The sequence below is a fragment of the Ornithodoros turicata genome, chromosome 4 (genome assembly GCF_037126465.1).
Source record: "Ornithodoros turicata isolate Travis chromosome 4, ASM3712646v1, whole genome shotgun sequence".
Taxonomy (NCBI): domain Eukaryota; kingdom Metazoa; phylum Arthropoda; class Arachnida; order Ixodida; family Argasidae; genus Ornithodoros; species Ornithodoros turicata.
The window spans coordinates 66376281-66402666 of NC_088204.1; the positions used below are offsets into that span (position 1 = coordinate 66376281).

General features: G+C 44.7%; 3 protein-coding genes across 3 annotated transcripts; 2 read left to right on the plus strand and 1 right to left on the minus strand.

Annotated features, from left to right (window-relative positions):
• Nucleotides 1-876: 876 nt before the first annotated feature.
• LOC135391741 (ADP-ribosylation factor-like protein 16) lies at nucleotides 877-1911 on the plus strand. Its single transcript, XM_064622161.1, has one exon. It carries the CDS (start codon nucleotides 1089-1091, stop codon nucleotides 1605-1607), a length of 519 nt encoding a protein of 172 aa, XP_064478231.1. The 5' UTR covers nucleotides 877-1088; the 3' UTR covers nucleotides 1608-1911.
• On the minus strand, nucleotides 1777-19116 carry LOC135391739 (meiosis-specific with OB domain-containing protein-like). The gene is made up of 12 exons (XM_064622159.1): nucleotides 18542-19116; nucleotides 18219-18350; nucleotides 18031-18106; nucleotides 17207-17405; nucleotides 7596-7696; nucleotides 7450-7502; nucleotides 4741-4833; nucleotides 4022-4099; nucleotides 3755-3908; nucleotides 3061-3250; nucleotides 2115-2201; nucleotides 1777-2029 (listed from the first exon to the last, which is right to left on the minus strand). Exons 1-12 carry the CDS (start codon nucleotides 18705-18707, stop codon nucleotides 1922-1924), a joined length of 1437 nt encoding a protein of 478 aa, XP_064478229.1. The 5' UTR covers nucleotides 18708-19116; the 3' UTR covers nucleotides 1777-1921.
• LOC135391738 (ubiquitin carboxyl-terminal hydrolase 39-like) lies at nucleotides 7912-15104 on the plus strand. Its single transcript, XM_064622158.1, has 6 exons — nucleotides 7912-8203; nucleotides 8838-9086; nucleotides 9289-9438; nucleotides 9523-9726; nucleotides 13099-13257; nucleotides 14566-15104. Exons 1-6 carry the CDS (start codon nucleotides 7943-7945, stop codon nucleotides 15028-15030), a joined length of 1488 nt encoding a protein of 495 aa, XP_064478228.1. The 5' UTR covers nucleotides 7912-7942; the 3' UTR covers nucleotides 15031-15104.
• Nucleotides 19117-26386: the final 7270 nt, after the last annotated feature.

The window sequence follows — 26386 nt, forward strand, 5'->3', positions numbered from 1 at the left end:
GAAGGAGAGGAAGCTGGTCGTCGACCCTCCTTCTTATTTCTTTCTCCCTCTTGTGCATTTCAACTTTTTAATTTTTAATAACATAAGTGAGTTTCGCTATCGTTTTTCCGTGTTCTTCGGCGAGGTTCTCTGCTGCGTTTTCACGGTTGGTCACTGTCATTGGTGTGTCGTGGTGTTTCAGTCAGGCATTTGTGAGAGAAACAGAAAGCAAAAGGAGTACAAACGTGAAAACGCCCCTGAAGTCGGTCCAGGAGGTCCACGGGCCACTCAGGACGCGTACTCCCTCTTGTCCCATACGAACTCCTTCCATCTGCAACTGTTCTCTCTCCATCTCCACGTCCGCCCAGAGAGCCAGAGTTGCTTCGTGGTGCTAACACGATATTAAAAAAAAAAATATCAGACAAGAAGAAGAAATCCACTCACTTAGTTGGCACAGGCACACCTAGATGGCTCGACGAGCGCTACTTTGCGCGGTAATCTCCCATAGCAACCGCTGTTTACGACGGTCAACGACGATAACATTCTAGCGGTGCGGTTGGTACGGTGGCGTGCTTTTGTGCTACGTGGGAGTCTGGACAGTTAGCAGATATAGAAAAAACGCGCGGTTACACATGACAACGCTCTCACCAGATGCAGTGGCCAAGCACTGCAAGAAGGACGACTTATGGATAGTGTTTAAAGGAAAAGTTTACGACCTCACCGGCTACATCGACAAACATCCTGGAGGGATCATTCTGCTGAATCATGCTGGGAAAGACGCGACAGCGGCGATTTTGGGTCAGAGGGCACATCAGTACGTGCTGAAGTTCATTCACACAACCCTGGACAAGCACTTTGTGGGTGACTTTGAAGCGTCAGAGTCGTGAGCTCCGACAGATCAAGACACATATGGCTTTTATCAATGTAATGCATGGTGTCCGGTTGGACAAGGTATAAGCAGCATATCAATTTCTGGAAAAAGCTCAAAGCCACTCATATGGCAGGAAAACGACGGATAATAATAATTCAGATTGTGCAATTACGAAGCCCTCACATATCCCATAATCTTTTCTGGGCAGAATTGTGAAATATTTTCATAAAAAGTGACTATGATCATCTGTGTCGGACCAACCTCGTCCGGAAAAACTACGTTGCTGAAGAGGCTGCAGCAGCATGAAAGTGGTGAAAGTCGGACAACGCCGATGCCGTCGACCATTCCTACGGTCGGCGTCAACATGGTCGAGGTCCGGGCTAAACAACAGACTTTCCCCATCCGAGAGGTGGGCGGCGCCATGGCTCCGCTCTGGGCCCAACAGTGCTCGGACGCCGAAGGGGTGATGTACATCATCGATTCAGCGAATCCTCAGCAGTTCAGCCCTGCCCTTATTCAGCTGCTCCAACTGCTTACTTTGGAGGGATTGCAGAGGGTGCCATTTCTACTGGTGTTTAACAAGATAGACGCGTATTCGTGCATTCCGCTGAACGAGTACAAGTCAGCGTTGAGGCTGAACGACATAATCCACCACGCGGAACAGGCTATAAAGGTTGTCGACTCGAGCATGCTGACGGGATACGGACTGGATGATATGCTGGAGTGGCTAAAAAATTTAGAAACGCACACAAAATAGATGTCACTGGAGAGCGATAGATTGTTACTATCATGTAGCTCTTCATTTCCTCTTTTTTAGAAATTGGCATGTTTTTTTAAACCGCCACTGCATGCACATTGACAGTACAACCTTATTATAAAGTAGGATGCACGTTGAGTAGTTGAAAGATAAGAAGACACAACACCACGAGAATTGAGGTTATTAAATACAAGATGTTTTAATGTGCAATACGAGAAAACACTTTTGTACAAATGTGTGTCAGATAAAAACTATGAAACAAAGGTACTACTAACGAAATAAAACAAATAAGAGTGCGAATACTGTCTTCTGCTTCAGTAGTAGTGGAACACTTTTTCCAAATACTCCCGAGGATCGGCGGGTTCGCAAGAGATCACCCTGAGAACTGGTTCTGATCCTTTCGCACCCGTTCTGAGGCTAACCTAGAAATTCAGGAAACGTCGGCGATACATTAGGTAACTTCCGTAGTCTTACAAACTTTACCCTTTTATTTTTTATTTAATTTACCTTGAATTGCATTTTGAAGCGCTCCAGTAAAAACTTCCACTTGAGAGATGTCAGTTCTTTCTCGGACATCTTCACAAATTCCTCAACCTGTATGGAATTTCTGTTTTGTAGTCTCAGGTCAATTTGTACAGCGTAAATGTGTGCTATGTATCATCGTTGAAAGGCGCACGCAATAGAACAACAGTCAAAGCTCTTTGCAGCAGGTATAGAGGAGGTGTAGAAAAGTACACACACAAAAGAAAGGCATGGGTGCAAATAGTGGAATTTTCGTTCCTCTGATGACGATATGTATCCCTATCAAGTGGTGGTTTTTGTAAGCCTGCAAGTACATTTCTCCTCTGCGAGCTGAGCACAATGACAGATCATCACAGGTAGTCATGCAATCACAATTTGTAATTTCCTAATTTTTACAAGTACACACTAGCATGGACCAGTGGCACTAATGTAGCCAGAACAATATATCCGGAGGGGCTCTACTGGAACTTTACATGTAAGAGGAGGATTTCACACTCATACCCCTCTCCCAAATGCACTACCAAAGATGAAACTTTTGGAGGGTTTGAACCCCTGAAATCCCCCCACCCCCACCCCCAAGCTACGCTGCTGGCCCATAGACCACTATACACGAGTGTAGCTGATATGAGTAGTCTCAGTAAAGCTGAGTAGTAGTCTTATAGGTGAGTGGACTACTATACAGAAAGACAGACCATTATACAGGTCAGTAGACTACTGTGTATGAAGGCTACCAACTATTAGAAATGGGTAGACTACCATAAACGAGTAAGATCTATCATAAATGCGTAGGATACGACACCCAAGTTGTGACTATTAGAAATGAGCGGGCTATCGAAAACAGGTAAAGATTATTATAGATGAGTAAACTGCTATGGCAGTCTGTTTTTCTTTTACAGTTGTGTACAGATACACATACAGATCTTTAACTCACTTTAACTCCAAAGAGTCCAGTCGCAACCAATCCCGTGATTCGGCTACGCAGGATGGAACCGGTGTGATCTGTCCACACAACGGGAATGTCATATTCTTCCGTAACCTCTGGCTCTGCTTCACCACGTGTGGTCGGGCAGCCTTCATTGGTGCAGCCTGTCTCAGGTTTCACACGGAAGTTACAGTGTCCACTAAAGGTGACAAATAAAGAAGGTATCCTCAGTTATTTGTGCCATTTATATTCATATTTGAAGATGGGAAACGGGGTGGTAAAAATTAGTTCCAAACAAGGTGATAAAAATTTGCTGAAGTGGGGCTATAAGTTTGAATTTTTTTTTACCGTAGCTAGGCTGTCATAATTAATTTGATGTACGGATCTATGCCAGTATCTTTGGTTTCGTGCATGATAATCTGTAATGTTTGTAATTAGAACTTATGTTTTACTGACAGGGACATATTCAGTACAGCTATAAAAAATATTCGAACTACTTTCACTTTTCTAATTTTATAAGACCTATGTACTAAAGTGAGATTTCTTTTTTGGGAGCGAGGGTATTGTCGGACCAATCAGTCTTGCCCCCACCCTTGGCAGAAAGGAGAAATAGGGGTTTTTACTATCACCTTTCTCTAAGAGACAAAATTACAACAAAAGAAGAAAGCTTGAATATTTAAATGCAGTGATATATACAACTTACCAACGGAATGTTGTCAGCCTAACTCCTGGACCATCAAGGTCCAGTTGTGAGAGAATGGCAAATAAAATGCCGCTAAACGGGGTCGCGCTGCCAGTCTGGAATCTGGTGGCCACTTCGTCACCAATCTGTTTAGCCGTGTACACGGTGGTGTCCACTGGGCATGAAACTAAGCATTAATTAACTTCTGTTGCAGGGCCCTTAAATTTGTGGTACAGGACACTGTCTGAAGACAGATCTTGATTCAGAGTGATAGCACAAGAGCCTTACACATTGTCCCTCCTAACTCAGTGCCAGTCAGGTCGACACTTTGTAGATACTCAAACAGTGCTCCTGCTTCAGGTATATCTGTAAACAGGAAAAATAAGGGAGGAAAAATTGCTAAAGTCGTGTTGAAAATAAGAATGGCACTTTCTAGTACTTTTTTTGCATAATTTCTTTATACAAGTAACACTTGTGCAGCGTAAGCTTAACATTAAGAAATATCACATAGCACATTTCCTAAAATATTTTTATGTTTTACGCATTCAATATTGAACTAGAGAAGAGTGGCTGCACTGCCATTCTTTGGTTTAACATGACCACAGAAAGTTAGAAAGCAGGTTGTAGCATAATTTTGCAAAGGGAGGGCCAGAGGGAGCAATAGCCCCAGGCGTGCTTTTAATAATAATGTAATAAGAACATGCCAATCTCATTGTAATTTTGTCATAAAAATAAACATACTTATTTTCATTCATGAAAGAAAGCCAACTATGTGTTAATTCTTCTTACAAATGGTGAAAGGCTTTTTGCATTTTTATTGTAATTTGAGAGGGGGGAGTGCAGGGTTTCAAGCCCTCTCAGGGACTGTATAAGGAAGATGGAAGCAGCAGAATACTTTTGCATTGCACGTGCTCATAAGAACCCTAAATACTTTATGTCTTTTTGGAAGTGCTGATGAAAATGAACTGAAATTATTTCCACTCTGCTCTTGTGCGCATGCAACTTACTGGGGTTTGTAGTGACCACTGTCTTCCCACTGGCTGATGCAGTCATTCCAAAAAACTGATTAAATCTTACTCGAACATCTGCAATAAATAAGACTGGGAAGAAAGAAAACGATAAGAACAGAGCAATAATCTATAGTTTAATGCTGCCTTTACTCGGCCATAATTATTAAGGAGAATGCACAGCATACAGCAATGGGTTGTGTTAAATTTGAAAATTCTCTTCAAATGGAACTCCAGTGCTACCAGGGATATACATTATGCCAGAATTATAAATCAACCTCGCTCAGAGTCAGCATGCAAAATATGTATTTTTAATGCATACATAAATACAAAAATGTACTAAATACACAAATACAAAAGTGTATAAATGTAACACTTTCTCATGTGCATAAATGCTGTTGGCGAGCATTTGGCGTTTCCACAAATTTCCACAAAAGACTATAAACTTCATAGTTTCCTCCTGATTCTTCCAGAGCAGGTGACATCATCGAGAGCTCTGATGGACAACAGTGCGCCCTACTTTCCGGTCTCCGCTCCCCACCCTACGTTGGAAGACTGCCGGCAGTTATGGTACAGTGGCTAGAAGGAGAAGTGTGCCGGGCGCCATATACACGCCATGCGATAGGGAAGCGCAAACCGCAATGACAAGTTCTGGCGTCGCAGAGGGCGCTGCAACCACTAGGCGAGTCAGGTCGCGGGAAGCAGACGCTTACTTGTCAACTCAACGTGTGACGTTTCGAGCATTTGTTTATTCAATTTGTGTCTCTTTTGGCGCTTTTGTGTGTCACTTAGCGAAGTCTGGGTATCCAGTCTTCACGACATGGTCCATGCCACCGTGGGGATGAACATGAGGTCCTCGTGTTCCTACCACCGACAGAAACTATCCGCAGAGAAGAGTCGACGCGTAACGTAAAGCGCGCGGAGAAAGGACTAACAATTGATTGCGTTGTGTGTGAACGGTAATTCGAGGTTCTGTACCGCCAGGTATTTCAGTTGAGTTCGGGCACCTTTTCGACGGAGCTCTTGGGCTGTGCAAGAATTATATCCACAAGGTGAAGACGCGCCCTGACGTTAAGCCTGTTGCTGGCAAGCTACGCCGTCTACCTCTTACTGTACGTCAACAGTATACCATAAGGATTCTTCGGCACATCATTGGCGACGAAAACGTTGAAATTCCGAGGGACAGGTCGCTGCTAACGGACGATGCCGTTCCAGCCCTGTTCCGGACGCGCCGAAGTATTTCACGAAGAAAGTGCACCCATCAAAATAAACCTGGGTTCTGGTGTGCAGGTGCACAACTTCAACCCGTTGTGCATCAACAGTAATGGAAACGATTTTGAAATCTCTGTCAACGTACGGCACGTGAAAGAATGGTCAATGACATGACGCATCAGAAAAAAATCAAATGGAATTCCGTGTCCAAAATTCCCTTTTTGCTACACACAGACTTAGTCTGGACTGGTTACAAAACGGAAAAAGTGCCGTATAAAAGCTGTATGCAGTGTGCTTGATACAGAATTTGATAAGGGCTGGTTAGAAAGTGGAGAATTCCTGTTTAGAAAATGTATACAGTGCGCATAATAAACCATGTACGCACCTTTATTCAGGTTTCTGTCTGCTAGATTGGGAACGAATAGGCTGGATAGGCCATGGTTATAAGAGCTGTACATAAACTAAGAGATCACTTTCATAAGCCGCACAGATCCAAGAAAGTGAGTTCACCAGTCTACTATACCTTGGCCATGGACTGGCCAAGCTCATTTCAGTACTGGAAGCAGCATTTACGTTATATTTTTCCACTCAGAAGCTCTACGACCGCAGTATCTTTGACTTTATGCAAGTCCTTGACCAATCTAAAGCTTGGACAAATTGGCTGTGACGTGCACTGCAATGAACTGATTAGACGTGTTCTTCAGATCTTTTTAGTCACACGACTGCATTCTCTTACAAAGTCTCCTTTTTTTCTTTCTCTCCCAAATTTTCTTGAATAAGGAGAATGTATCAAAAAGAGAGCGACGGAAGCATTTGAAAATACGCTTGAACGGAAATCAACGAGATGTTTCCGTTCAATCGTACATGTATACACCAGCTCGCTTGTCCCCTCACTTATGTTCAGCGAAAATACATAATTTTTGCTTGAAAATATGCCATTTGAAAATATTCGCTATGACGTCTCGGTAAAATATAAATGTGTTCAGTACTGTACGATCATGGCTCTATTTTTTTTTTTTTTTTAAATTGCGCGTGCTCGTGTTCTCGTAGTTATCGCTGCATAATTAAGAGGACATGAATCAAGCACTAACAAGATTCCTTTTCAAGCTAACGTGAAATCCTCGGGTTTAGTGCCGAACTCCGCAACTTTCCACGTCTGGGCCCTTCGGGAGGTAACTCGCCTACTGCGACCAGCGCCACCTGGACCTTTCATTGCAGTTTTGTGCGCTTATTTCCCGGCGCCCGGCACACTTCTCCTTCTAGCCACTGTAGTTATGGTGAAGAGACGAAAACAGACCTTTGAGGAGCAATGTTGCCAGGCGGGTGGCAGTTGCGCACCCTCTGACCTCATATTTCTCGGATTTATCAATTAATTCTACAATACTTCTGTGTCACATAGAGAAACAATGTTTTGTGAGAATACAATATGAGACATGTGGACTGTGACATGAGGTTTAGTACGCAGTTTAATTTTCCCCACTTTTTCCGGTTCATTACCTGTTTCTTTTTCCTTCCAGAATTGCGACAAGTGTATCAGTTCTTCATCCCATCTAAAAATACCAGAAAATGTTTCACACAAATTTGACAAAGTCACACCCGACGTAAGATACGCATTTAAGGTGTGGATAATTATTACTACTTACAAGAGGACTTTGAAATCATGGTGCGATTGATCCAATACTGAAACTTCGACCTTTTGGGCTTGCCTTCCATCCTTCGTCGATACTGGTGTTGGAGGACCAACCTGAGAGGAAAAATGAATCTATCATCTGTGTTTTTAATATTATTAATGTGTTTTATATTATTATTATTAATATTTTTCAGATGGCATATAGACCAGTAGCATGGTCCATTGCCAGTAGTAAACCCTCGCAGTGCCTATGCTTGCAGACGACCATAGAGATAGACAACGCAGACGACAGAATACTTCGCCATACTTCGCTAGTTGATTTTCAGTAATCGGCATCGCCACTACAATCACGCGTCAAACATGGCGGATCCCGAAGCGAAAAGGCAACGTTTGGACGAGAAAGCCAACGAAAAGCCGGCTCCCATCTTAAAGAACAGCTTGATCAACAAAAGCAGGAATTGTCCGTATCTAGATACGATTAACCGGAACGTGCTAGATTTTGATTTCGAAAAACTGTGCTCTGTCTCCCTGTCACGGATCAATGTGTACGCTTGTCTCATCTGCGGCAAATATTTCCAAGGCCGGGGTACAAACACACATGCATACACACACAGCGTTCAGGTACTGGCTATAATTGTCTTTTACGTCAGAATTCATCGCTGTACTCGTGCTCAGACATGGAGTCTGTCGCATACACGTGCGGAAGTTATGCTTCTGCTACTAGTTCGTTGTTGTAGTCGGTATCACCGCCGTACCATGTAGTAGTGTTATTTAGCTTCATAATCACCCAGCTGCGCTACGGCTTTCAGGTCATTTCGACTGTGTTGTACTTGCAATAAGCAGGAAATCGACCTGCGTCTTTAGATGTACGTAGTCGGGTATTTCAAAAACAATTCCATTCAGTTCACAGTAAACTACTAAACTTCGTTGACAGGGGTCTAGATGAACACAACCATTCCCGACAATGCTTGCATAATGCTGAAGTTAGAACGTTACAACAGAAGTTACAACGTGAACACGCAATGAAGGTTACATAGCTAATTCACGTCTAGAATAAAGCAGCTGAGTTTCTTTTCAGTTCTTAATAAAGGATCTGATATCGTCATACATTTCGAGCAGGTTCGAACAGCAGCGCGGCTTAATGGTGTCTCAATTAATTAATTAATTGTAAGGTTGAAATAATTAATTATCACAATCAAATACTCTCAAGTCGTTTATGTCATGAAACCATGAAAACGTGCTCGTATCTCTTCAGGTCAGCCATCACGTGTTCCTGAACTTGCAAACCCTGCGCTTTTATTGCCTACCAGACAACTACCAGATCATTGACTCCTCGCTAAACGACATCACCTACGTCTTGCGGCCTACGTTCACCCCAAACGAAATCGCCCGCTTGGACCGCAACGAGCGCCTCTCTCGTGCGTACGATGGCACAACCTATCTGCCTGGAATTGTGGGTCTCAACAATATCAAAGCAAACGATTTCTGCAATGTCGTCCTTCAGGTATATAACATCATCGATCACAGTCACCATTCAAATGGTTGTGGTTCAGCACGGCATTTTGTCACATTGTCTGTGTTTTGTATTTACTAGTGGGAACAGAGAATTCGTTATCAGTGGCTTACAGGGTCTTTGTAAAATAGATTAGTTGACGTCGAAAACTCATCGCCGAACGTGTGTGTTGATGTCGCTGCTTTGCCAACAGGCTCTTTCCCACGTGCCACCGCTGCGGAACTACTTCCTCCGCGAAGAAAACTACGCGGATCTCAAGCGACTGCCGGGAGACATTCAGGCACTCCTCGTGCAGAGGTTCGGAGAACTCATCCGCAAGTTGTGGAACCCAAGGAACTTTAAGGTGAGAACATCAAAGAGAATACGAGCGAAGCATCGCACATCGAATGGCACTCGTGAAAACGACATTGCTCTCGACCGGTTCCAGGCCCATGTCAGCCCGCACGAGATGCTGCAAGCAGTGGTGCTGTGCAGCAAGAAGAAATTCCAGATCACGGAACAGGGTGATCCGATCGACTTTCTCTCGTGGTTTCTCAACAGCCTGCATCTTGCACTGAATGGAACGCAGAGCCAGGGCAGCAGCATCGTCTACAAGACATTCCGCGGGAAGATGAACGTCTACTCTCGGAAGGTACGTGCATGAGAAAATACGTAGTGCAATGTTGAGCAAATAGGCCACTGAGTACAGTGATGCGAGCTAACCGTTGTAGCCAGCATAGACCCGTTATATTATTGCATCCAGTCAGGGGGGAAATGGCACGCACAGCAGACGCTTAATTGATCAGTAGACTAAGTAGTTCCGAGAAATGTTTGTAGGTGGCAAAGTAGCGTAATTTCACGCGTATTAGCCGCGGCTTATGCAAGATTTTTTTTTTCTAACGGGCGCTCCGCGGCTTATCCACCAGTGCGGCTTATCTGATCACTATTTTACCTTGGTATTTTCCCCATACGCCGGTTTTAACGAAAGAACCGACAGTGTCTCTGGGACAGCAAAGCCCTGCCGATGCACGAACAGTACGTAACAGGGGCGCGTCCACATTCGAGTAGATTGACCTTCCTGGTGTCTTCTGGAAGATAATGCCACGGTAAAGATGGTGCCATCGGTAAAGCCATGAGTAAAGGCCTTGAGTAAAGCTCATGTGCCAGGACAGCCTTGAGTAAAGCCATGAGTAAAGGCAGGTAAAGCCTTCTTTTTTCGGGCCTGGGCCGGACTCGGGTTTCACATTAATGGGCCCGGGCACATACATTACTGGGCCCAGATCGGGCTCGAACCTGTGTAACCCTACTTTTTGCTAGCCGTGGTTAATTTTCACAGTCCACTCCACTGGTTAGGGCTGTGTAGTCTAGAAATTGCTTGGGCCCGGCCCGATCCCGGATGCATAAAAATTAACTGAGTCTGGGCTGGGCCTGGTTAGATATGGAGAAGCTGGGCTTGGCCTGGGCAGGTAAATCAAAGAAAGGCCGGGCTCCAGCCAGGCCTGGGCCTAAGAATGCGGCCGCAAAAACTACAAGGAGGTAACATAACAACAAAACACGATACGTTATGTCCTTATAGTTGTTGTGCACAAGCTCAGGATCCATCGTCATGGATCTTGCCCACGAGTTTGCCTGCATATATACTATTTTATCGGTGCAGAGTTGTTCCCTTGCCTACATGAACTTGGGATTTACAAGCATCAGTGGTAATCCACAATGCGTTATCTGCGCAGAAGTACTGACAAACAGTTCAAGGAATCTGATAAAGCTCAAGCGACATTTTGTTATGAAACAATGAGTAATTCTATAAATTATAAATAAACAATTTAACTCAATAAATAGTCTGCTGCTTGTACGGCATCTAGTTTGCTTCACCCGTTTCTGCACAGTTGCGTCTAGTAGTAGGTTCCTTGCAGTTGTTCTGGCACGGTCGTAGTTTCTCTCGAATAACATAAGTTGAGAACCACTGCTTACTTAACTTACTTAATGAGTAATAGCATATACAGGGTGTTTTTTTTTTTTTTTTTTTTTTTTTTGATACAGATTTTTCATAAAAAAACTATGAGGTCTATAGACATCCTGTTTTCACTTCTATCATTTCTGGGCCGGTGGACGTTCTTGACCATCATGTTGCTGACTAATTACCTAAAAATCGTTAATTAACTTTTTAATTATAAAAGCTACGAAGTTATCCCAATGAGAACATCTGGTCCCTTCGGTCACCTGATACCGTAGCTGTTTTCAGAACAAAAATCCGTTCGATAGATCGTCCATTAAAACTTCGTGAAGGAACACAATTTTTTTCTTTATTTTGTTCATTGCGCATCTCCAGAGACGCTTCTTCCTTTCACTCCCAATGTGAGAGGGTGGAGGAGCACAGTGCCGCCTCATGCGTCGAAGATGGGCTTTAACTTGCGGAAACAAAACAAAAACAAATGTATCGGGTGACACTATCGGAACTGCCCTTATCTTGGTTTGCATTTTCTGTTTTCTTTTAATTTTTTTCCCAGGACGCAAGAGGCAATAGTGTGCTCTTTCACCCTCTCACATTGGGGGTGTAGGAAAGACGCGTCTCCGAAGATGCGCAATGAACAAAATAAAGAAAAAATTGTGTTCTTCATGAATGTTTTGCGGACGATCTATCGAACGCATTTTTGTTCTGAAAACGGCTACGGTATCTGGTGACCGAAGGGACCAGATGTTCTCATTGGGACAACTTTGTAGCTTTTATAATTAAAAAGTTAATTAACAATTTTTAGGTAATTAGTCATTCGACAGTTGAGCAACAGATGGCCAAAAACGTCCGCCGGCCCAGAGATGATAGAAGTGAAAACAGGATGTCTATAGACCTTATAGTTTTTTTTTTTAATCTGTATAGAAAAAAAGAGACAGTCTGTATACAGGGTGTTTTTCTTTATCCTTTACAGATTTTTAAAAAATAAAAGCTGTGAGAGCAGCACTGATGCCATTTTTGCGGGCAGGTTACGCAGCCATGCAGAGAACCTGAGGAGAGAGCATGTAACTACTGGTAGACTAGTTACATAAAATACATTAATTATCTTTTCAATTAGATGTTCTTTGCAAAAATGTGAGACTGCAGAATTGGAGGCAGTCATTATTTGAATCCACCATCTTTCTTAAAAATCCTGAAACAAGCATATGTACTTTGAGATATACAAAACTTTGGTGTGCAAATGAGGCGAAACCAGAGCTATGCACTTCTAGAGCACAGAAACGCTATCGCTTCGGCTTATCTGGGCAGGAAAGCTGTCTATCTGGCCAACAGATCTGCTTTTATTCCAATCAGCTCGATCGCTACAAAACACGTGACCCTTTGACACAAACACCCTTTCCCTCTTTTTGCACTCGAGAAGTGCGTGTTTTCAGTTTCAGCTCTTTTGCACAGCTAAATTTGACTATTTATGTCTCAGACTAAAAGCCTTGTTTCAGGATATTTAAAAAGAGGATGGATTTACATAATGGCTGGCTCCAATTCTGCTATCTTGCATTCCTCCAAAGACATCTAATTAATAAGTCAATTAATGAATTTTAGGTAATTAGTCCAGTAGTTACATGCTCTTTCCCACAGGATGTCTGCTTGGCTGCATTACCCACCTGTGAAAACTGCATCAAGGTAGCTCTCGTAGCTTTATTATAAAAATTCTGTAAAGGATAACAAAAAATGCCCTGTAGAGTATGAAAAACATTACGTCACCAAAGATAGAATGTGGACAGGCATTTTCGCAACTTTCGGCTACATAGTTGTCACATGACTGCCAGTACAAGCGATTTTCTTTTTTGTCCGTGGTTTTTTATGCAGTGACATAAATTAATGTTGATAATAACGTTATGTCACATGACAAGTTTGATGTTGAATTCAAAGCATGTTGATATCATATTAAATACAGTTGAATGAACAAGGTTTCACTGTAGTTACATTGCTTTCACAAAGGGAGGCGCAAGAAAGCATACTGGTAGTAAAAGCAAGCGTGTTCTTCTACAAATTCAAACGTATCACCCTGTGTAGGTTATTCCCGTGGAGCACACAGAAGCGGAACGGCGTGCTGCGCTGCGTACCGAAGAATACCAGGAAAAAGTTGAAAAATCGAGCTTCATGTACTTGACAGCCGACCTTCCGCCTCCGCCACTCTTCAAGGATGATGTCAGGGAGAACATTATCCCTCAGGTACATTACAACATGATTGGACTTCTTCAAAGGTCAAAGGATCTATGTATGAAGAGATTCCCCAAAAATCTAAAAGCATTGAGCGGTCACCCGACACACCCCCTGCAAGTGGACTAGCGTCACTTACATCCTTTGCTCACTCTAAGGTTGCAAACAAGCTAGCATGTCAGTGGCCAATGTAGCCTGCTTTGGACGTCACAGCCACACATTCTCTCTCGTGCCGGCAGTGGCAGCAGTCGCCTTTTTTAGGCATGGTTTTTAGTTAATAAGTATCTCCGTTATTGTAACCAATGTTGGGTTCATACTCCACATGGTGAATGGATTAGCGGCTAGGAAAGCATCACATATGCTTGCAGAGGTTTTTGGGATCTCTTCGTGGTCCCTTTAAGGACACAGCTGGTGTTTGTCACATCCACTGATGTTTATCGATATAGTACCATGTTTACTCGCATAATTGGCACACTTTTTCTACATAAGAACATAGCGTCGTAGAGGGGAGCATTAATTATGCGAGGGAAAAATTTGATCCCGAAGTACACTTAGCTAACATTTTATTTTGAAGCATCTGATTTGAAATTGCATTTCCTGGAAATGAAAGAGCATTTCCTCATGTCACTCAAATCATGATCTTTCCACGATAGGTCCATAAAACCTCGAAGCCTCCATAAAGCCTTTTTGATAAAGCCTCGAAGGAATTTCAGTCACTGTGAAGCATTCCGCAGTAGTGTCAGGGGATCTAATGAACTATGCCAGTGGTGGCAGCCGCATCACTTCCCCGTTTTCATGAGATTCCCCATTTCTGTTAAGCATTCTCTTTGAATGTTCTGTTGTCGGAAACATCCAGAAGATGCATAGTGCACTGACATCAGCATCTTCCTATTATCACTGCCATGTTGGTATGGCACTCTGTGAGCTTCTTCTGAGCCAGTGCAACTAAACTTACCGCTGACTACTATGTATGAAAACTGCAGCCGCCCCAATGCACAGCCACTGCTTTGTTGATCATTTTCTCTTCTTCTTATATACGATGTTTTCACCTCATGCGTTGGTTGGGATTGCCTTTCTAGGCCTCTACAAAGTGTGTTTAGCTCCAGTACTTGCCCACTCTGCAGTGGCTGACACTGTGCAGTACATACCACATGTTCTACTAAGGTCTGTGTGCGTTAAATATATGAGCATTTAGGCAGCCCAATTTGAGGTGTGTGTTAATTATGGAAGTAAATATGGCAGTTGCTTCAGTTGCATCCTCAGCAATGGCAGGTTTTCAATGTCCCTTTGCACACGCTTTGTTCTTTTGCCTTCCTGTAGGTGCCACTCTTCACAATTCTCTCAAAATTCAACGGCATCAGCGAGAAAGAGTACCGCACGTACAAGGACTCGACGATGAAGCGCTTCGAGATCACCTCTCTGCCTCCATACCTCATCCTCTACATCAAACGCTTCACCAAGAACACTTTCTTTGTCGAGAAGAACCCCACCATCGTCAACTTTCCAATCAAGGACGTCGACCTCAGCGACCTCGTGGCCGTCACCGACGAGACTCCCGACAGAGGGCGCTACGTCTACGACCTCATTGCCAACATTGTCCACGAGGGGGAGCCAGCATCGGGAAAGGGGACGTACAGGGCTCACATCCTGCACAGAGGTTCCGGGAAATGGTACGAAATGCAGGACCTACACGTCACGGAGATCCTGCCACAGATGATCACGTTATCCGAGGCGTACATTCAGATCTGGGAGCGAAGGAGGAAAGTGAAGGATGCTACGCACTGAGTAGGGGAGACTGGACAAGATTTTAAGGTTAAGTTCCGAGTTGTTACAATAAAAATATTTGTGAAACGATAAAAGGTGTTTTGTGACATTATTACATTGGGGGGTGGAAGTGTAGAACAAGGGTTCACGCGTGCTTTCCTAATCTTAAAGGGACCATCGCATCTTGCAGGTGACCATCCCGGTTGATTCCGAAACTGTAGTGCCATTTTACTCCGCGTTCATCACCGATAATAACGCCGAAGACCTGACGCGAATTGGTGGCGTTGTTCCTGTGCAGTTTGATATAAAACTTGGCAAGAGCAGACGACGCATTCAGTGTTTCCCTCTCTGTAAACATCACCCAGACGAGGCAAATTACTGTGCGCCCTTTGACGCTGAGGAGGCCAATCATGGAGTGGCTGGAGAGATCTCGGTAGCCGTGGCGACCGACCGACAGGCGGGCGGGCGAGCCGGAATGCTAGAAGACGGCGTCTTCTCTGTGATCGACTCGCGAAATGTTGTTTCTGGTTAGCGCCGAACGTGTTCGTACAGCCAGGAGCGTAACACTGTGTTTCAAGCAACATGGTTACGTCAGGACTCACACTGGTAAGCGAAAGTCAGCGTATTCACCGAGGACTTTTCACTCAGTATATTGCTATGCGAACGCCAAGCAGACGACCTCGGAGACAATCGCCTGCGCTGCGCTCCCATTCGTGTTCCTGGCTTACGTCATCATCGTGTTGGCTGCAGATGGAGTGCAAACCTTTAAAACTCGTTTATTTAATATGTAAGCTGTTTTCGGAAGAGAAATTTGGCCAAATTGACTCTGAAGCGGTGACGAACATTACCCTATCGGTATCACGCATACGTTCCCCGATGCGATAGTCCCTTTAACAAAACAATTTAGTGTGCATGGTGTCAAAGGTCCTTTTACGGAGCTCAGAGGCTGACTACAAATTAAATGCTGACTGCAAAACAGCAAAAGTAAATTGGCATCACTACTTCTTACCGAAGACCGTATGTTATACACAACATAATGTTTTGTGATAATAAACGCAGTTAACTTGTTGGTCACTGAGTGATTTCTTTTTTTTTTTTTTGACACATATGTTTCATGTGTTCACAACAAATTCTTTGTTGCACCTATCGGAACATTGGTACTAGAGCTGTGGACGAGCCGGCTTTTCTGGGCCCGACTCAGTCCGGTGACTCGGCGAATAGAGCCTGGCCTAGCATTTCCAGCCACTACTTACGCGTTTCTAGCACTTATCAAACAAATTTATAAGTAAATTTATGAAAAGAGAAGAGAAGGCCGTAAACATAAGAGTACTGGCAGTTTAACACTGCACCAGCACGAGACCAAATTAAATCCAGAACGCACGCGGGCAAGTGCGTTATCGTTACACTATAAGTTTTTGTGGAGGTAGAGGATGCTGTCGACAAAGTCCTCCCAGTCCCTACCCCTCTCACCAAGCTTTGCGAATGTGATTGTGAAAGATGTGACGAGTCTGGAGCAATGTGAAAGTTCTGAGAAGGTTCTAGAGGGTCGAATCATACGCATAATGCAGCGTCCTTTGCTTGTTTTTGCAAATATATGCACGGGAATGACGCAGGCATGTGATGATATGAACTAATAGCCCTGCATTGTGTGGAATTAGCTGCATGACCCAGACTCTCGGAAACATGTTTGTTTATCATTTGACTCCGGGCCTGGCCCGGAGCACGCAGCAAATAAGAAACCCGGCCCGCGGGGCCAGGTCGGGGGCCCGGGCCCTTGCAGGGCTCCAATACACAATTTCAGAAAATCTCAGTGCCCCTTGCACATGCATTGCATCCTGGGAGATTACTGAAATGAGGAAGGGATAACTGTCCTTCACGTTTGGTTTTCGCTTACCTTCCCTCCTTGTGGACAATCGGCCGAGAGAGGAGGAACTGAAACAGTTTGAAGACCTTCTCCTCCTCTGTTTTTAGCAAGTTCCCATAGTTCAAAGCAGCGCTAAGCTCTCTAGGATTTTCTGAAGTCATATTGTTAGTATTTCATAAGGTTAATGCAAATTGTAAGTATTGTGTAGGACGTGCTTTGTGCCACAGACGTTACAGGGTTGTTATAACCAGGACTGACTGTACATGCACTTCCATATTGAGGTACTCCCGTTCGAAGGTACCTCATCAATAGAAGCACACAAACGGGACTTACCCCTTTTACACCAACCAGCATGGTGACATGCTGATCTGCCATGCCTCGACCGCAGTACAGTATGTCTGCTATTTGCGTCACATCCCCCGCAGAGCCAGATGGAACTTGTAGCAGTGGCATGAACTGACAGAAGAGGGATTCTTCCAGCATTTTCAGCTCACACTGGTCTTTGCCGATGTTTGCCACAAGTTGGTATTGGCTGAAAAGTATCGCATAGGAAGCATTATAGTGCTTCCAAGCTATCACGCTCCATTTCTTTGAACTTCAGTGAAAAGTGTTTAGTTAATCAAATAGAATTTGGTAAGAACCTTCTATCCGTTCTATTTCAGTGGTGTTGATCGTTGATACAAAAGAGCCAACGTCTTGTGTGAATGCTTCATGTTAATCTAAAAATTTTCATGGCATTGCAGAACACCAGTCTTCTGAAAACCTTATTGTAATGAAGAGCTTAACTTGTATGCTTTCTTCTGTTTGTGAGTTCTTGTTTTGCCTATCAGGTAGTAGCTCTTGTCACTGTGAGCAGCTTAAAAATTTATCTGGGAAATGGCTCAAAACCAGCACATAAAATCATGTTAAATCCATATTAAATGCATCAAAAATATTAAACCAATTCAGGACCATCCCAGTAAGGTTATTTGACACTTGACAAATTAGGAAACAAGTTTGAAATGAGAAATCTAAAGTTGCAGCATGTTCAATGCAGGCGGGATCACTTTGCATTCTGACAGCGTGAGAGCAGAGCCTGTTTCTAAAAATGTATTCAAAGAAATATTTACAAAATTAAAAATGCCTCAAAAATGAAATGGAAATGTTAACACATTTACCTGGAAACCCTTGGAGCAAAGCTATCGCTAGCTGTTCCTATGTTGCGTGGTTTTACCAGAACATTGGTGATTTGTACTGCCAAAGATGTACATAAAGTATTTATTTTCTTAGCCAGTTCTCGTGCAAACACAAGAAAGAGATATGAAAATTTGAAAAAAAAAATTATGTATTGCATTTCTGAACTTACTGCAGTCCCCTATCCTAAACAAGGAGCCGATGGCCCTCACTTCTGCGGAGTCTCCCCAGCATGCCACATTGATCGTATCCACTTCACTGTCTCTCATGGTGAAGTTGAGGACACACCGTTCCTCACCAGTTTCTAGTGTAGTACAAGATAAGTTCGCAGATATGAAAAATTAAATAAGGAACAGAAAATTGCAAAAACAGGAGAAGGGAGATGTCTTCTGGTACGTTATCCTGACATGCGCTTAACGACCAGGAAACCCTTCCTTTTTATATAATTGAAATACTATGGAAACCGCATCAGCCGAAACAAATTCGTCAGCTTACGTGCGCTAGGTGACACAGTCCGCGGGCTCTGTTTAGCGATGACGACACCGTACACCGTCGCCTTTTGTAAGTTTTGCGACATTTTAGCGATGTATACCCTGTTTTCGACGTTTTCTCTTTCAAGAACGCCCGCTTTCCCTTCGCGACCTTTTTTCCAACTAGCCATCTTAATGTATGCGGTGATCAGTTGTCTGAACCCTCCCGCTGTTTGCGTTACAAACAGTCCGTAGCTTTCGAGAATTATCGTCTAGAATATCAGATAAAAAGTTTTTCTTTTTAAAAACTTGGTACAAATGCTAATTCCTGTCAGCGCAGAAAGACTTCCACCTAGAGCGTCGTCTGCTATCGGACACGCTTTCATCTGTTTAGGACAATAGGAAAAATCACGAGGGCCGAATGGTAAAATTCTTAATAAATATACATTTTGAAACGTTTGAATGTTCATGCACTGTCGTTGCGCTAGCGATTTACAAAACAAATGTTACGAATCCGACTGCGCGTCGTCTGCTAGACCTGTGCGCCGCTGCCGTCCCGGTGAGCGGGAAATTTAATTCGGCTTTGTGCTCCTTTCGCGACGTTGACTTTGGGATTCCCTGTTTTTCATGGAATGGGAAACGCTGTCTCCGTTTCTGAAAAGATTGTTGCTCTTGTTCGCTTCCGGTCAAGAGATCCATCGAGTCAGGAGATCCAACCGGTCACGTGACAGGCGAGTCAAAAGATCCAAAGCGTCAAGAGTTCCAACCTGGTCAAGAGATCCATCGAGTCAGGAGATTCAACCGGTCGACAGGCGAGCCAAGAGATCCAACCAGTCAAAGCGTCATACTGGTTGGGATCCCGACAGGAACAACAACTACATGAATGGGATGAGGTCCCCGACCCCGAGGACCCCGAGGTCCCCAGGAAAGAAAGTCTATCGCATTGCAGAACGATTGCGCTATACGTAGTATTAAGTTGGAAAGTAATATGCCCGGTAACAGTTAATACTTCTTTTCGGTGTTTTCTCTCTTCTTACCACACACGCGCACAAAAAGTAAGCGAGAAAATCCTGAGGTTGAGCTGTAGACGGCGGCCAGTCCCTCTGCAGGGCTTAAAGTTGTCTTTGCACCTGCGCCGTAATACGGGCGTTTGTTACCAGGATTTCAGGAAAAAAGGTCCAAAGGGAAAAAAGATCCATAGGGAAAGAAGATTCACTAGTGGATCTTCTTTCTCTATGGATCTTTTTGCCGCATGGATCTTCTTTCTCGCTTGGATCTTCTTTCCTTATGGATGTTTCTTCCGTATGGATCTTTATTCCCTCTGTCACGTGACCACGTTGAAACTTCCTTGTGTTGTACAGTTGCAGTTCGCATTGCGACATGGCTCCTTGCGTACATGCTTTCCTCCTAAGAAGTAATGTAGTACCTATCCACGGCATGCTGGAAGCTGCGGACAAATGCAAAGCTCTAATGTGCGTGGCTCCAAATTCTTGCGAATCTCACACGAGGCATATATGCCGTACGGTCTGACATTTTTTGTTATAGCGGGGTGGGGGGAGGGAGGGGGGAAGGAAATAGGGTTATGTATTTCCTCAATAACTAGGGTGTAATCGGGTTCAGCTGGATCTGATTCAACCCATTTCTGGTGGAATCTAATTGAAGCAGGTGCAATTCCTCGGATTCCTCTGCATAATACACGTTACACACCAGTAGACACAGGACATTCCGCAGTGTGTTTGTTTCGCGTGGCGGTTTGGTGTGTTGGACGGGTCGCGCCCTTCAACCAAGTGGGATTCGACGGGCGGATTCCCACAAGTTCTGTGGTCATGGTTCCCTGATCCTGCGGTCTTCGTGGAAATATCGGGTTAAACTTAATACAAACTGGCAGTAGGATACGATGGCCTGCTGATTATGCATTCTTTTCGATCCGATATACACATTAACGCGCTTCCTCACTTGGATTCCCTTTCCCCATTGACCTTTTTGCCGCGTGGATCTTCTTTCCCTATGGATTTTTCTTCCGCATGGATCTTCTTTCTCGTTTGGATCTTTTTTCCCTTTGGATCTTTTTTCCATCTGTCACGTGACCCTGTTGGATGTTCTTTCCCGACGGATCTTTTTTCCCATTGGATCTTTCTTCCACAAGCGGTTACCAGGAATATTGAGCTCAACTTACAAAGAACCGTAGGCTGCAGGGCTTAAAACTTATCCTTGTCGCGTTCTTTGACTGCATACATATATGTTACAAAGCAAGTAACTAAGTCAATAAAAATGAGATGTTGATTTGTCACCTGAATTTGTATTCTATTTATACCGCACATAAAACGAGTCCCTCGCATTTAGATACGCGTAATTTTTGCTTAGCGATGTTATAGAGTTAACGAGGGGTCAAAAGATCCAAGTCTGGCGAACCCTCAGACGAGTCAAGAGATCCAACCGGGTCAAGAGATCTCTTGACCCGTTGGGTCGCTTGACGTGGAATCCTCTTGTTTATTGATAAGAATCTATCCCCCCCCCCCAAAAAAAAAAAAAAAAACGAACGGAGTGTGACGTCATATTGGTGACGAGACGCGAAAGATCGGCACTGATTTGTTCTGCGAGGAATACCTGGTGTGTGCCCATGAGAAAGCGGATACAAGTCCGTGCAAAAATGAGTTCCTTATCGGGTGCATGAAGTAATGAATTGTAAAGGCGTGCCACATAAAAAAAGAAGAGAGAGAGAGAAAAAAGAAAAGCGAACCTTACAACACAGTACGTCCCCAGTAAACCACCGATGTCCCATGGACGTCCTGAAAAGATCCAGAAGTCCTGATCCGCGAAAAATGCCCCAATGATGTAAATAAGACGTCATTCGAAACGTCCTAGCGTTGTCTAGCCAGGATGTATTTTAATGATATCGCTGGGACTTCGAAATGGCGTCCCGATCGGATGTTGATTTAGAAGTAGAATACAAACATACTTTCGGTGCTCATTATATTTTTGTATCCTTATGACAACGTTCAACAGCGTGGAGCAAGAAACTAAAACAGTGACACTAATTTTTATCCGTGTTACCGAAGTGGCAACACACAGAAATTATTCATCTGAATTTACAAAGAAACTCCCGACATGGTCCGAGCTTAGCAGATGTACCACAGTATCTAGCTTCTGTTTCCTTTTACTGTAGTGCTAATAAAGGTAGTTGGGAAGGCGGAGAAGACCTCGATATCTCTTGCAATATCTCCATGTAGAACGGAACACACACAACTACATCTCCAGATGTGCTTCCCTGCCGGAACGAGAAGACATAACATCATTGAATTGTCGCCACAATTCCAACGAGATCCAAAGACAAATCAGACAGTCAATTCGTTCATTATGTAGCCGTCAGGTACAAGTTCCTCACTGACAGAATCAGGGTTTTTGAAGAGAAGCTATACATTCGCGACATCATGTTCCACTATGTTGTATGGCGAAGACCGTACCCACGGAATAAAGAAGCAATTCAATGAATTGGCTTAATGGATATAAATGCTAAACGCTGATTTCCACTTGATTTAATGTAATCCAACATGTTTTGTACACACTGCACCAGTTCAAAGAATGCGAAACCAATTGAAGGAATTGGCCTAGAGTATCAATAAAACAACAACTTTATTTCTAAGGTTAATAATGAGGAGTTTCGTCGCTAGTGTGGATACCCGAGCCCACTGGCATAAAATGCGATGAAATGTGCCCCTTCACCATAAGGATCGAAGTCCTGACGTGTCTAAAAAGACCAAAAAAGCTCTCATCACAGAGTGTTGATGGGCTGGATTTCACCAGGGGCCAAGCAATTTTCATAGAGATAGAAAGGGTGAAATTCCAACTGACTAAGGATCTGAGAGAGCGCGGTTCGGGAAGGTTGGTAGCATGGACAAATAAGAAGAATGTGCCCAGGTCCCCTACGGCACCGTAGTGACATCATCGGTCAGAATAGATCAGATATGCATAGAGATTCCAACTGAGCACTGCACATGGCACTTGAGGTGGTGGTTGATACCGCGGCGTCTTTTAGCCATCCAGTGATGGTTTAACCCCATCAGAGTGACATCGCGGTGTTTCGCGATGGGTTCCCGTGTCTTATATCTTGGCCTGCAGCAGCGATATCGGGATGCTGTTTCTTGTGACGAATTTCCCTTCCATCCCCCTACGCGTGCACCTTGCGGCTTGTGAGAAATCCTGGCGGTTGTCCAGATATTTGAAAATTCTAGGCAACCGTCGGTGCTTCTGACACCTTTAAAGTCTTGTAAATCCCGCCCGGACTGTTGGATCGAGACCAAAATTCAGGTCCGAACGGGCCTGGATTAGCTGTGTGATCGCGCAAATCACACAGGAACTGATCTGTAGTGGTTTCGAACTCGTAGGCGGAGACGCGTGCCCTTGTTGGAAAGAAGTTCGCCTCGGACAGGGTTCATACTTGGAGAACCCACTGTTCTCGACGCGGAGCACGTGATAAAATTCACCGCGTCTCTCTAAATTTAGCAGTTCTCGAGTTAGAGGATTCCGCGTTCACACTCCTCCCAATACATGGGACGCGTAGAAACTTGCCGCATCTTTCTATCCCTCTCGGTTCTCGAGTTAGAACACCGTGGCAACGGCGGTTCTCTGATACATGGGCCTGGGGCATTTTTTTCGATATCGGGTTCTTGCTCGCGTAGGAAGGTGATTGAGATGTGTTTTTGAAGAGGAAAACGTTCTCTTTCCGATAGCGTTGGTCCCGTCTTCGCGCGACTTTCCGTTCCCTTGCTACATTCCGAGGAGCGCCTGGGCGCTGGGGCATGGGCTGGCGGGCAGGTGGCCTTCCTGCCGTTTCTGCGCTGCGGGCGGCGTCCATTTCGCTTGCAAGCTTCGTTGCGTTCGCGCGCCTTTTTCTGGCTCCCGTTGTCTCGCGTTCCGTCGTTGCTCTGGTGCCCTGGACTGCTGTGAATGTGTTTTTATGCCCTACTAGTGTTGCCTGGGGGTGCTTTTATGTGTGCACCCTGGAAGATAGGTCCAGAAGCCTTGCGATTTCTTAGATTAAAGGTTAGTTCTATGTTTGTACGATTCGTGCAACTTTTGTTTGGTATCATTCCTAGCGTGTGGGTTATATTACTTTATGCTAGCAGTGTGATTATTACCCTTTTGATTCCTATTACCCTATGCTTTATCTTTCAGCTAAGTGTACTCGTGACCCTACCAGCACTTTTCAAGGTGAAGATGCAACATCGTCAGTGGCCCCGTTACTAATGTCTAATCTATGAATTTCAGATACTTTCGACGTATTCATTGCGGTGAACAACGCGGTTGGGACAGCACACTCACGACGTGGGAAGGCCACAGAAATGTTGAAAGACATCAGGTAAGTTACGCTAAAGTGCGTTTCAGAGCTCTTCAGTGACTTGTGTTTACTGCGAAACAGATTGGGCATACGCTTCACCCGTGCAACTTCGTCATGTGCTCCACGGCAGCACAAGCCTTTACGGCTGTGCCACTGTATGTAAAAAATGCTGAGTGATTTTAATAAAGAATTTGCAGGGGAGTACAATGTGTCGCACCTTGTTGACTCTTTTACAGATGTGTGGAAACGTCGTAGCGGATGAATGTGAATTATGGATCTCCAAGTGGCGTCGCCCGCGTCATTTTCAAGATTTTACCCGTTTTGAAGGTACGTCGTGAATGTGCGAGGCATTCACGTTCCTACTACGTGGTTATCCATGCGTTTCCCGTCTTCGCAGGCAATAGGGCTGTTGATAGGGAGAATGCTAGGCTACTGCAGACTGCAACCATAGGCGCTGTGTCTAAAGGTATGCGTATACGTCGATGCGTACTTCACAGTGACATTTTGCTGTAGCAGTGTTTTTGAAATTACATTTCTTGCAGGTTAAGCTCACATGACGCGGCAGGGAAGGGAGTCCGTGGCGAAAAGTGAATATAGCCGAAGTTGGATAGCGTTAATTTTTGCGCACGAAAGGCAAGCTGAACACATCGCAAATCTCCAGTTGTACGAAACACAGTGCAGCATGGTCGTCGGTTATGCCAGTGCTTCAACATATGTTTCAGCGTCGCACTTCGGACATTGCGGGCATATACCTTTAAGTTTTTCCCCTTGTGGACCGATGCTGTGTGTGTTCATGGACATCATGTTTTCAAAGACATGTAAGTTCTCAATAATAATGCGAAAAAAATGCTGGTCATGTTACGCTGTGATATAGTACCTGGTGAGGTAATACGATGCTATGACGCTCAGTTTCATACGAAATAAAATGTTTGATCTAACGTTGCTTGTTTGTGCCACTGATACGCACTGCTGTGCGGTGTTGATGTAATGTTCAGAGAACGCCAGTAAGCCTGGCTAAGGCACGGGAAAAAGGTCCACTTGAGGTCCGTAAAAGGTCGTCATTGACGTACTATGGACTTCCTTGGGACGTGCGCGGATGTTATTTTGGCAGTTCTGAGTACGTCCTAAGGATGTCAAAATTATGTTTCAGGATGTCCTCAGGATGTCTTCATCGTCCTGAAGGTAACATCATGTAGACGTCCTTGGGACATCGGTGGTTTACTGGGTCTCTGCGCATGAGAGAAAGAAAAGGGTGGTGGTGGATGGTGAAAGGGCTCGCCGTTGTCGGCCTCACAGAGGTGGGCAACGTCACGACTGACGCCCTGGGGGAATGTGCGTCCTGGGCCGACTTCTAAGGGAACTGTGCCGACATATGTCTGAAAGCCTCTGAGGAAAACCCAGGAAAAACCCCAGACAGCACAGCCGGTACCGGGATTCGAACTCGGCTACCTCCCAGTCCCAGAAAAGGTCGGTGATGACAAAGCGTCTGTCCACTCAGAAAGCAGCAATAAGGGCGTATTCGCAGACGGGCCACAGCACTATGGTGAAAAAGATGAAGCAACGTGGACCTCACGTGCAGTGGTGGACTGACGCCCTGGGGGAATGGGCGTCCTGGACCGACTTCTAAAGGAACTGTGCCAACATATGTCTGAAGGCCTCTGAGGAAAACCCAGGAAAAACCCCAGACAGCACAGCCGGGACCGGGATTCGAACCCAGGTACCTCCCAGTCTCGACATGACATGGCGAGCACGCTAACCACTGAACCACGGGTTGTTGTACAGGTTATTGTACGGGTTATGTTGTGCCACGGGTTGTTGTGGTACCTTATTTCAGAGCGATCCAATGAGACCGTTCTACGTGCACGAGAGGAAAGGGAAAAGCTGAAGGGCTGCGCGAAAGGCTGACCTACTTGCATTGCATAGCGTATACGCTATGCGATGCAAGTAGGTCATCCCTTCGCGCCGCCCCTCAGCTTTTCCGTTTCCTCTCGTTCTCGTGCACGTAGGACTATGGCATAGTAGAACGGTCTCGGTACCACAACAACACGTGAGGTCCACGTTGCTTCACATTTTTCACCCGCCATAGTGTGTGGCCCACCTGCGAATGCCCCCATTATTGCTGCTTTCTGATTGGACAGACGATTTGTCATGTGCTTTCTCCAACATTTTCATTGTCTCGTGCGCAGAGACGTACTGTCGTAGCGTATTATCATATCTGCAAAGCCTTTCTGAGCGGTTTTTTTTTTTTTTGTGTGTGTGTGTGGGGGGGGGGGTTGCAAGATTTTGGGGGGCATCAGGGGGTGCTGGCAAAATCCCTGTGTTCAGTGACGGGGGGCTCAAAAGAAGAGCTTCGGCACCCTTCCCTAAAGCTCTCTAAAAGTCTCGCCTGGAGCCAGACATGCGTAGGAGCACATCAGCGTCTGGAAAGAGGAAGAGAGAGAGAGACAAAAAGAAAACAGAGGAAATGGTAAACCAATCCAGCAGTTCCAGTCCTGTTCGGCCCAACATTTTCAGAGAGCAGAATGTCCGTGT

What these genes read in the sequence shown, in the direction of transcription:
- LOC135391738 (XM_064622158.1), top strand. Translation starts at nt 7,943, where the DNA reads ATGGCGGATCCCGAAGCGAAAAGGCAACGTTTGGACGAGAAAGCCAAC. An exon ending in CATACACACACAGCGTTCAG is followed by an intron (nt 8,204 to 8,837) that starts GTACTGGCTATA and finishes GTATCTCTTCAG; the next exon opens with GTCAGCCATCACGTGTTCCT. An exon ending in TCTGCAATGTCGTCCTTCAG is followed by an intron (nt 9,087 to 9,288) that starts GTATATAACATC and finishes CTTTGCCAACAG; the next exon opens with GCTCTTTCCCACGTGCCACC.
- LOC135391739 (XM_064622159.1), bottom strand. Translation starts at nt 18,707, where the DNA reads ATGGCTAGTTGGAAAAAAGGTCGCGAAGGGAAAGCGGGCGTTCTTGAA. An exon ending in CATGATTTCAAAGTCCTCTT is followed by an intron (nt 7,503 to 7,595) that starts GTAAGTAGTAAT and finishes TGGTATTTTTAG; the next exon opens with ATGGGATGAAGAACTGATAC. An exon ending in AGGCTGACAACATTCCGTTG is followed by an intron (nt 3,251 to 3,754) that starts GTAAGTTGTATA and finishes TGTCACCTTTAG; the next exon opens with TGGACACTGTAACTTCCGTG.
- LOC135391741 (XM_064622161.1), top strand. Translation starts at nt 1,089, where the DNA reads ATGATCATCTGTGTCGGACCAACCTCGTCCGGAAAAACTACGTTGCTG.